At 34.8% G+C, this 12,300-nt stretch overlaps 1 protein-coding gene across 3 annotated transcripts in view; it reads left to right on the top strand.

The window, feature by feature from the left end:
• The window catches only part of LOC135086508 (gamma-aminobutyric acid receptor subunit beta), a 31,428-nt gene extending 26,214 nt beyond the window's left edge, over nt 1-5,214 (top strand). For 2 of the 3 annotated variants that reach the window (XM_063981232.1, XM_063981233.1), the window contains exons 4-10: nt 300-526; nt 622-704; nt 2,290-2,427; nt 2,752-3,036; nt 3,211-3,389; nt 3,488-3,622; nt 3,800-5,214. In XM_063981232.1, the coding sequence (XP_063837302.1) occupies nt 300-526; nt 622-704; nt 2,290-2,427; nt 2,752-3,036; nt 3,211-3,389; nt 3,488-3,622; nt 3,800-3,964 (1,212 nt within the window). In that variant the 3' untranslated portion in view covers nt 3,965-5,214. Of the gene's footprint in view, nt 1-299; nt 527-621; nt 705-2,289; nt 2,428-2,751; nt 3,037-3,210; nt 3,402-3,487; nt 3,623-3,799 lie in introns of all 3 variants that reach the window. The other variant, XM_063981234.1, reaches the window with a different exon arrangement.
• The last annotated feature ends 7,086 nt before the right edge of the window (nt 5,215-12,300 follow it).

Genomic DNA, 12,300 nt, shown 5'->3' on the forward strand with positions numbered 1-12,300 from the left:
GTGTCTGAATAGCATGCAGATGTTAGATGTTCGTATACTAGTCATTCTTGAAAACTCAGAATTTTCCTGAGGATCCTTTGTCTAAAAGCTCTTATGCAACTATTCGAACAGTATCATTATGAATTGAAAACAAAAACAAAGTAGCTAAAATACATTTTGATAGTTATGTAAGAGCGATGCTGAACTTCAATATTTACTATCAATTTATATCTCGATGTTCATATATCATGCAATTATTTAATGGCAACTATTGTACAAAATATATCGTAAACTAAACTTAAAACTCTTTGTTTCCTCAGGATTTCACATTGGATTTTTACTTCAGACAGTTCTGGACGGACCCCCGATTAGCTTATAAGAAAAGAACTGGAGTTGAAACTTTATCAGTGGGTTCTGAATTTATAAAGAACATATGGGTGCCTGACACATTCTTCGTCAATGAAAAGCAATCATACTTTCATATAGCAACAACTAGCAACGAATTCATACGTATACACTACTCAGGATCTATCACAAGGAGCATCAGGTATTTCAAAACAATAACTCAACGTTTTTTTCACATGGCTGTAAAGTATTCTAAAGAAATTAAAAATCCTGACATACGTTATTTTTTAATTACAGGTTGACAATCACAGCCTCCTGCCCTATGAACCTTCAATACTTCCCAATGGACCGACAATTATGCCATATAGAAATCGAGAGTTGTAAGTATCTTGACTATGGCCCCTGTAGCCAAGCATCGATAAAAGAGAGCTTAACAAACGTGCTAATAAGTGTATAATACTCACATTGGTAGTTATTAACTCACGCGTACAACGTTGTGTTTTTAATGAGACTAACGATATATTTTAGATGTGAACATTAGTAAAACAATGACGGGCACGCTTTGTGTGTTTTGAAGTCTGTTGCCTTTGTAATAAGCATAAAATATTGTTTTTTAATTACTTTGACGTGTGTCAATAAAAAATCTAAGTACCTTGCGAGACATAAAATATTGCGTATAGATGATAGAAAAATAATATTTATTGTATTTTGAAAACATACGTGTGTTGTGCTCACCTAAAGCAATCATTGATTTAACTCTACCACAATGCAATTTATCACTAGGCTTACAGATATTGTGTTGTGACCACTTTCTTGTATCACAGATGCTACTCAGGGATACCCTGTGAGCACAAGCGTAAAAGTTACTCGTCGACACGTGCTGTGATTCCCTCGTGTTTTCATAAGTTGGAATGTCTCCTTCTCGCATACAGCACCCGCAGAAGGCAGACTGTACAATAGTAAGCCTTTGTTCACACGAGCATCAAGCGAAAGAACTGATACTAAGACATCGACGCTGCGATAGCTGCGGGCCAAAGGAGGCGGGGACGGTGGTGCCTGCGGGCTCGGCGGCGGGCGCTCCGGGCGGCACTGCACGCCGACACCACACACCCTCGCACCACCGCTGTGCTTACCCTCATCGACTGCATCAATGCATCTGCATGAAACGTGTGCATGCTTTTTATATTCACATTTTAACTATATGTCTTGCACATCATACTAAGTATGTTTACATCCATTAACAATTAGCGTTGGTATCATCTTTATTTCTGCCTTCTTGCACCTTCTAATCTTATCTAACTTCAAGATCAGGCTGCTGAACTAAGGTTTAACTTTTCTGTCACCTTAGATGTTAGATTTTAGTAGATTTATATTTTTCTATCATCCATATCGAGCTAAACCGAGCGTCTTTTCAATAGAATCCTGGGGATTCATTCAGTACCGCTCGTTTAAGTCTCGCCAATTTGTGCCCACGAGTCCCAACCTCGTCGCCGCCGCGGCTCGTGAGGGCTCCGCGATGCTACGCAGCGTAAGTGATAGCGTTTTGTGTGTTTGGCATGTCTCCGGAGTCGGGTACACAATGAGAGACATTCGATACCATTGGAAAGATGGGCTATCAAGCGTTGGGATGAGCAATGAGGTGCAGCTACCACAGTTTCGCGTGCTGGGCCACCGCCAGCGGGCTACCGTGGTTACTCTGACAACAGGTAACATGTCGCATTTTCTGCTGTCCCAGCACTATCCGTACATCGCTTTGCCACCGACCCCGTCTCCCTCAGCCCGTGTGCAGACGATCGATACCGCGACACTCGCACACATGCTAAACACAACACGACAATCGCACGACGAGACGCGCGAAACTGAGCTCGCGACTCCCCCGCTCTTACCCCGACCGAATGAAGACTCGATTCAAAACCCATTGCGATGGGCCTGGGGTTATTTCATTTTTGTGTCCGCTGCGCACAGTCGGCTACACCATGCGGGACATCAGATACAAATGGAACGAGGGCCCCAACTCTGTCGGTGTATCGAGCGAGGTGTCGCTGCCGCAGTTCAAGGTGCTGGGCCATCGCCAGCGAGCCATGGAGATCTCCCTTACCACAGGTACTTGAGTTTGCGGGGGTTAAACGACAAAAATTAAAAATTCACCACAAAGTGGAACACTGGACAAAAACAGCCACGATTCTTTTCACGTCCTGCTTTTGTATTGTTGCACAAAAACACTATGAGTGGTGTGAACTAGTACTGTCAATATTGTCTTTTATGTTTAATAAAATCAAATTATATACTAAATACTTTAATCTTACATGCTACTTCAAGATTATCGTTTAACTTTGTCTAATATTTTGATTTAAATTATATTGATTCAAAACATTAATTGCAATATACTTTGACAAACTAATAAATATGTAATTGAACTTATTACAGGAAATTATTCGCGGTTGGCGTGTGAGATCCAATTCGTTCGTTCCATGGGATACTATCTCATCCAAATTTACATTCCATCTGGTCTAATTGTAATCATATCTTGGGTGTCATTCTGGTTGAACCGCAACGCAACCCCGGCCCGAGTGGCGCTGGGCGTCACCACTGTGTTGACTATGACTACCCTTATGTCGTCCACAAACGCTGCCTTACCCAAAATCTCGTACGTCAAGTCTATAGATGTTTATCTGGGCACCTGCTTCGTGATGGTCTTCGCTAGTCTATTAGGTAATATACTTTTCCATAAATATTACTTTTATGCATAGCAAACGCGACGGTTTATACAATAAATTTGCATAAGCGAATTGAAAATTATTAGTTTTACAAATGTGTAAGCTCAGCGAACGTGAAACTTTATTCACTTAAAACGGTAAGTTAGACAGTTCGTTTTCTTCTTTTCAGAATATGCAACGGTGGGTTATATGGCTAAACGGATACAAATGAGAAAACAAAGGTTCGTGGCGATCCAGAAGATTGCATCTGAAAAGAAAATGCCTCCCGTTGACTGTCCTCCTGTTGGAGATCCACACACGTTATCCAAAATGGGGACTCTCGGTCGGTGTCCGCCGGGTAGGCCCTCGGTAAGCTGTTCGGTAATTTCCTTTGCTATTTTTTCATTGCATGACTTAACTTATTAATGTCAACGGATTATTGCAAATATTTCTAATAATATTTCCAGGAGGTGCGATTTAAAGTGCACGATCCAAAGGCGCACTCGAAAGGAGGAACTCTCGAAAACACGATCAACGGTGGAAGAAGTGGCACTGAAGAAGAAAATCCTGGCCCTCCTCCTCATATTCTGCATCCTGGAAAGGTAAATGTAATTGATAATTATTTTTTAATATTTTGCTGCTTGGCGACAAAGCTAGCGATGATGTTTTTTTTATAAACTGCTGTGCGGTAACGTTCAATTTAAATTGATAGGAATGCTGGCGATCTCTAAGCGTTCATAGTTTCATTCTGTAAATATAATTGCGTTGTCTGATTTCAGGATATAAGCAAGCTCCTGGGGATGACGCCATCTGACATCGACAAGTACTCGCGTATCGTGTTCCCAGTGTGCTTCGTATGCTTTAACCTCATGTATTGGATCATTTACCTACACGTGTCGGACGTCGTGGCTGATGATCTGGTTCTTCTGGAAGAGGATAAATAGAGGGTGTATTGTAAAATCCACTTATTTTCCCACCATCGTAGCTCAAATAATAATTTGAAACATACTTAAATAAAAAGCGCGTAGAAATCGGTAGTCCATAGTGCAAGAGTAATCGATGTGTCGATTTAGTGAGAGATAGCATTTGGAAAAAATGTAGTTCTTATGAAACACCGAACCTAATTTACAATTGAATATAATGTAGGTAGATATAAACCGTAATTGCTAGATGTAAACGTATTTAAACGCTAAAAACCTAAAAAAACTTGTAAATATTTGCGACTTGAAAGATACGAGTAAATTATGGACGTCTTAGTCTAAGTCTTAATCTCTTTTCTTGAGTCTGAGGTAGAAACTAAAACGACTGAAAATTGTCATGTAGGTCTCGTAAAAGGCGTACTTTTTTTACAAATACGGATTTATGTATAGCATAGGCCATAGAGTAATAATTTCACCATTTACTGAGGGTCGGTAACCAACGTTTCCTAGTGAACTAACCTCTGTAAATATACTGGTCATGGCGATAGATAGTAAGGTCGGAAAAATCGAAAAGTATAGATTCATTAACTAAAATTGTTATTTTTACAATTTAATATTTCGATACACTCGTGGATTTACGTGTTATTTGTACGTTCATGAAGTTCCTATAAAATTGACTTTAACGGAAGTCTCGCCGGAAGAGAAAATAATAATCGTCGACAAAAAGTTTCAAATTATTATTTTGTGATAAAATGAGTGGAACATTAAATTAAAATAATACTGATGCTCAAAATTTTTTTTGCTTGATAATTACTTAGTTTCATTTAGATTTTTGTGTATGTTATAAGTGACTCATTTATTTTTTGCTGACTGTATTGTTAGATTGATCATTAATTTTTTTTTATTGTAGTAAAACTAAACCTTGAATATTTTTATTTTAATATTGTACGTAGCTTTATGTTGTTGTTTGTAAAATTATTAATGTATTGGGATAATTACTTTGCTTTTAATCGTATTGCATGCTGAGTTTCCAACGTTGTGATATACAATCGACTTGATTGTTCAATGATACTCGTGTCAGTGTTTTACGTATCAATCTAATAGCAATAATTACTGATAGACAGCACTAGAAAGTAATTTATCAGTAGATGACATGACCGAGTTTCATGGATGAATTAACAAGAGTTAATTTATTGCTAACTCAAATCCATCAATGGCATGCATGCGCTACATTGATTTCTAAACCCAAATATAATTCCGGTCCAGCATGTACTTCTAATTGTGTTGTCTGTAGTATGATTCGGTTTCCTCATTTTCCAAGTATTACAACAAAGCGCCCTTGACTGTTTTAACGTCATCCCACCGTTAAAATGTTACTTTAATACTTTTTGAAATCTTATAATGTTTCAGTTATCTAGTTTAATTATAGGAAAATGGTATGTTAACTGTTACATTTCATTTATATTCTCGTATAAATAACTTAATATAAATTCAGACATTCGTGTTTAAGATAGATAAAATTAAATAATAAGACAAAGGACAACAACATAATGTAAATTAGATATTAGCCACCCTATGTACGGTCGAAAGGTGCTGGATTTTTATTGAGTTTAGGCATGTGTAGTTGCAGATGATGCTAGCTTTGTAGCTTTTATGTGTATTTATATCAGTCATATTGCCTGTACCTAATAATAAGGGCTATGTCAAAGGAATGTTAGGAACAGATTTTTGATAGTGCCGGGAAACCTGAAAAAACTGCGACGACGAAAAATCATGTCATAATGTCAAATCATAAGCAGACTATACCTACTTAAAGCTGGGGAAATAAAAGTGTTTCCTGAAATTCTAAATACCTGCGATAGTCTCCCGTGACCCTGGCTTATCGCCAAAGCTGTCACCGCATGGATAACGCTAGATCACCGCATGACTATAGCTCCCTGAATCCAAACATAAATGTACAAAATTTTTCACGACTTTACAAATTAAATTTTACATAATGATGTTGAATAATATGTAACTTCGATACATTCGCCATTTCTTTACTAGACTAGCCGCACCGTAGACCTTGCAATGCTTTCCTAAATTAGTATAATTAGATAAATAGCTTGTTTCGTTCGCTCAGAATCTTATCCAACGCTCCAGTAGTGAGTAGCATAACATTGAGCATTGGAAATCGTTGTCGAAGTGGGAAATGCGCTTCAAAAGTTTTGTCACACATTTGAAATCATTTTCATTGTTGCGACAAATATGAAATGTTTGTTCCTGCCTCTACAACTTCGATATAGTGATACCCTCAAATATCTGACAAGCAGGGCTCCTGTCTTCAGCTACGACCACCAGTTTCTCCCCAGTCAATAGCGGGTTCCCTAAGGTTGGAATGATAGGCAGTGATAACGTACAAAATGATGATAATGTTTTTGTACCCGTAAGATTTACAACTATTAAGCTGAATCTAGTTTTTCTAGTTCGGACGATACTGCCCTTTGGACAAACACCAATAATGCAATACTAAATGTATATTATAAGTCGTTTTTTGTTATAAATAATATTAGATTAGAATATTTACATTACTAGTTAATGTAATAAATAATGTACCTTATGGAACCCAGTTTAGAGTTATATATTGTCACATTGATTATAATCTAGAACAAAATAATGATACATTATTAAATAAACAATTCCATAACACCAAATATATTTGTACATTGTTATGTTACAGAACGCTAGAGTTTTTGTTTATACAATATAGTAATATTATTTATGAAATATGGTTGTCTTATATATAAGTAATTCTAACATGTTTTAAATTTTTAATACTGTTATGTAACAATGATACGATTTTGTTATATATTTAAATATCTTTATATTGGCAAGTTTTACATTTAAATTTTATTACATACCAGCATTCAGATAAGGATAAGTAGGTTAATCGTGTATTTATAAATGCCGGATTATATATAAGTATAAATTAAAAATACATTTACCTTCGTAGATAAATGAGGAACTATACCTTCTTATTAGTAGGAGTGTAAATCTTAGACACGATAAAAAATATGTACATTTTAGAAAATATTTATTATGTACCTTATTATATTGAAATGCACTCAGATATAACGGCACTCTGTAAATGTGTATTCACCTTTTTTGATCCCAATTTATATTTTAAACTACTCACTAGAATATTGTTAGACAGATTAGGTTTGCTGCTGGGTAGACCGGGCAATATAAATAAAGGTATGTTCACAAGGATTCGCGGCGCGGCGTGCGACTCGAATGAGCCATGTGGGTCGGACTCTGTCCGTTCCCACTCCGCGCTCTCATAAAAACAACGCACGACCCGCAAACGCCACGCATTATATTATGTATAGGTTTTAACATAGGGCATCATCGTGCATGGCGTAGCTTCAGCTTCGTCTTTCCGAAACGAAATTCTAAAAATTGTTTAGTGATTAGATACTAAGTACGGAACGGTTAGACTTAAGTAAGAAAAATAAAATTAAAGTATCTACGTATTTATTCAATTACACACTTTAGTATGTTACGTTATGAGGAGAGAGTTATTTTATTTAAGCTTTACCTGAACTGACTTTAAATAATTTATTATTCGCTGTAAATTTTAAATTCTTAATCGCATGTAATTATAAATGTATGTATATCTAAAGTTACAATCCAATTAATGTGTTATAAACTAATACATTTGTTCCATAAGTATAGCATATTGCAAAGTGTGTTTATGTGTGTTGTAAGGTAAATCATATAACCAGATCGGTGTCAGTGACAATGACTTTTATAGAAAGCCTTCTTATCATGGTCTGGCTGAATATAAGCTTAGTACATTGGGTCTAATTCTTTGTAGCCACATACAATTTCATTTTATACCTCAATGTAGGTATTTTAGAAATCAAAAATAATCAAATATGTATTGATCTAAAAATTCTTTGTATAATGGTTGTAACTTTGTACCTAAGTCGCCATTTATTTCAAAATATTTAAGTTTAATGCCAACTTAGACACTTACTGCGTTATAAGTTAAAGATAATCTTATATTCAGACATAATGAAACCTCAGAATCAGTCACATTATAGTAATAAAGTAATCCAATATACATATATTAACTACATATATTTTAATGGTCTTATACTAACTCAAATAATAAGTATAGGTAGACCTATTTTGTGCTGCGATGAACTAAACTAGTTGGTCATTATACTGCCCACTGTTTATTAACATCAATTGGATTCATATTTATTATCAGCAGAGTAAAAAGTGCAAGTGCCATATTCATTAAAAGTAAATTTTAACGCAGTCGTAGTTATTAGTACGGTTAAGTTTCAAAATGATTAGCATTTAAGAGCACACAAGCAGTGTCTTATTAACAAAGCGCTAGATTTCAATATTTATTGGATTAAGTCAAACGCACTCTTCATAGACGTACTTTGTAAGCAAATGATAGGTAATTAGCTCATTAAGAGTAATCAACCTGTCTATTTTCTTATTCATGTTACTCCAGTACATTTTGTTATTACGGATTTATTTTCTTGCTCAATATTATTGTAGTAAGTAATTTAAAATTAGTGAAGGTAAATAATAAATTGTCTAAAATACTTATCTATAAATCGTAGTATGAAAGCTTCTACTCTTTTTTCATTTCGCCTATGTGTCTGACTTTAAAGTATGATTATTTTTGGAGTATCATACTACGATGAATAGACTGATCTCTTTTTATATGTAAAATTATGTGTACCTCTTTTATCTGATAAACAATAAAATATCTACGTGGATTTTAAAATTCTAAAATTCATTAGTTATTAGAAATATGAAACGATATTATGTTGTTTAAAATATTTTAGAGATTATTTCTGTTACACATTAAAAGACATTTATTATTATGTTATAGTATATATTATTGCTAGTTGACATTTAAAGGTGTATTCAGATTGCTACGGGGCATACGCGGCCTCGCGGGGCATATGCATGAGACGCTACGCCACCCACCATGTGTGCGGATCTCTCCGGTGGCACACCAAGTAGCAATGTTAATATATCTTATTACCATACATGACATTTGTAACTCAAAAACTGTATATTGTTAATTAAACTAAGCCACATACTTCATTGAGTCTAAAAACGCCTTAAAACATACCTGTATCGGGGTTGGCATAGCATATTTTGTAGTTAATAAATAGATCTAGATCCTTTTCTCTTGTTGAACCACCTAAGCAATATTTATGGCAAACGTTTTACAAATTATGATGAATAATCTCTTCACCTAAGATCTTAACTTTGCACAAGTATTTGAGTCATTTTGCTACGAGTACTACAGTACAAGAGTAGTTCTAGATTTTGTCATTTTATTGCTCACTCATATTATTGTATTGTATCTATGAGTATCATGATATTTAAATTGACATCTCAATACCACATTCTAAACTAAATCTGCACGATATCGGTGTTTTTGTATGAAACATTCCTATTATAAATATAACACATGACAAAACGCTCAAAACGGCATTTGTAATATTGTTCAATTAGTTATAGCGATAATTCTTAAAGACGAACGCCTGTATAATACGAACTCACAACACGAAACGTAAAAAATAATTATTAATATTATATTATAATACAAATAAAGAAACATGAATAGTTTAACTATAAATTATGTAGTTGTAGAAGATAAAATAGATCTGTGACATAAAAATTTAACAACGATTCTTCGAAAGCGACTATCACCCATGTTCTTATGATATACTACCTCGACTCAATTAATAAAGAAATGAAAAAAAAAATAAGGAAAGTTAAATCTGATTTCCTCAAACTCAATTGTTATTTGTGAAAATGAAAAAGAAATGTAGTAGAACATTGGATGTTTTTTATAGATTGTCTTTTTGTGCAAACGCCAGAACTTTATAAACCTATTGTAATATTTTAATGTAACTAAGTATAACTTGATTACAGATTTAATTTTGATATTTATTTATTTAATCTTAACTCCAGGTGCGATTGCGGTCAAATACCTGCCTTGTCACATAAAAAAATATTTTGGAATGGGTAATTAAACTTAGACCCTAAACTCTCAAAGAAAAACAATTGTTTGAAATATCATACGAGATTACTAACATTAAAAAATATCGGAGTAGAAATCGGCAATCAGTATGTGATACAATTTGTTTATAATAACTGCATAGTACCTATTAATTAAATTATACTTGTGAATTCTCTTACCGTTCATGAAAATAACAAATGGAATATCTGAAGTAATATTGAGTTTTACTCAATATATTTTTCAGACTGCTTGTCGACGACCAACTCTATATTGAGTATGAGGATAGTCAAATTTTCTTCGGAATTCCTTTTTGAGTAAGCCTTATGAAAAGGATTAAGAATGTGGGTGAAAATCAGTATTAATAAACAAGTGATCGAAAGTTTATGACACGAAAAAAATCAATATGGATTAGCGCTTGTTTAATTGGTACGATATACTGATGAGATTAATAGCGATATAATAACGAAAACAAAGCAATATACCGTAGCACGTTAATATTATCGGAATAGCTCATAAAAATAAAGGATCTGTATCTATGTGCGCTTTACACTCGTATTTATGTATTTTTTAATAAGCATTAAAATATGTTTGATCTCGGTGAAGTTATAATTATTTTTTAAACGATTTAGATGTTTAACATTAATAGAAACGTAAACTTATCGAACAATATTTCGCGAATCGGTTTTATATTTATTATTAGCTACACTATAGTTATTTGAGTATTAATGAAATGTAAAAAAGAGGGGAAAAAATAAATCATTTTTCAAATAAACGTCTTTCTTATTTTAATAGTCTTCGTGATTATTACCTATGCCCTGTTCCTCGTCAATGGACAAGCAGCAGCTCCTGTCCGCAATGCTTTCTTGCGCTGCCTCACTTCAGATCAACGAGTAAGGCCCAGAACAGACGGTGAAACGCAACTGCAACGAAACTGCAACTTTGTGATGATTCTGATGAATGAAACTGAAACTGAAAGTTTCAAACTGGTCGCGTCATGTGTGGTCTCTCAACGGACGCTATGGCAGAAAGATGCAACTCAAAAGTAACTAGCAGTTGCAGTTTCGTTGCAGTTGCGTTTCACCGTCTGTTCTGGGCCTAAGAGATTCGATCCGAAAATACAGGGCTGTATAATGTTTTTTCATGAATATTAATTAGCAATAACAATAAAAGCAATATAATTTAGCTTAATTTGAGTGGTGTACGCGATTTATTGCTATAAAAATGGGATTCTGCGGCGACCAGTCACTAAGCTGGTGAAACTTCCATCAAGTCCCCCTCCTGACTAAATTGGCTCTGCCAGGGGGGTGGAGGATGTTGCTGGCAGTTTGGCCAGCAATCCTCTTTTGATATTATACGAGTATATTATGGTATTTTACTTTTTTAAATATTTTTTTTTGTTTTTGAAGTTGCTTTTATACTGTCTTTTGTCTTGAGCAAAATAGACTATTGGCACTTAATTGGAGATTTTCCTTTCCTCAATAGCTTCTTGCATAATCACCACCAGCAGGCCTGGGATCAGATTTTAACAGTAAGTATTGCACTAATAAAATTCTACTTGTGTAGCGCCTCTTGAATCGGCAGTCCGATACTGAAATTGTTCAGCTAATTTTTGTCCTAAAGCTTGATCCGTTGTACCTACACGTAAGCTCGTATTTCGAATTCTAGTGTTAAAGCTTGGTTGAAGCCTGCAATTGGTTGAATTTATTTAGACCAATCACAGATTTCATTCGGCTTTTCAATTTAAATTCAAACTTGTATACCTATTAATTACCTATAGTTTCATAGGTGTCAACGGTTTTGTTTTAGAAGTTTTCATTGGCAAAAAGATTTGATTGTTGACTTTAACAATGAATTTAAGTTATTTTTTGGTGTCAATACCTAACGCCCGTATTCACAAACATTACTTCATAGTAGACCTCATGGTCTCACAGTGCGCGTGGACGTACAGGGTGACTCACGAACCAATCACAGAGCTCTATTCAACGCTGTGCGTTCGATTTTTTGCTTCACTTAAGCAAACATCGTTTGTGAATACGGGCATAAATCTTTTTAAGAAAGACTATCCAACCAACTGAGACTAGACTAGTTAAGTACCACTTAAACGGTCATCCACTGGCGGAAAGCTAATTGAGATGAATGAACGCGAATGTGCTTCAAAAGATGTTGTTTTCGCGTTAAGTAGAAGGTTATTAGTTGGAACGAAGAGAGTTGCTGTTGTTAAAGGAGTACATCATTAAAAAAAAAAAAACCTCTATTCGTTTCAATAGTACCTAGTGACCAGCGTTGTTTTATTATAAAAAACTAGATAATTTAGAAC

The sequence above is a fragment of the Ostrinia nubilalis genome, chromosome Z (assembly GCF_963855985.1).
Source record: "Ostrinia nubilalis chromosome Z, ilOstNubi1.1, whole genome shotgun sequence".
Lineage (NCBI taxonomy): Eukaryota > Metazoa > Arthropoda > Insecta > Lepidoptera > Crambidae > Ostrinia > Ostrinia nubilalis.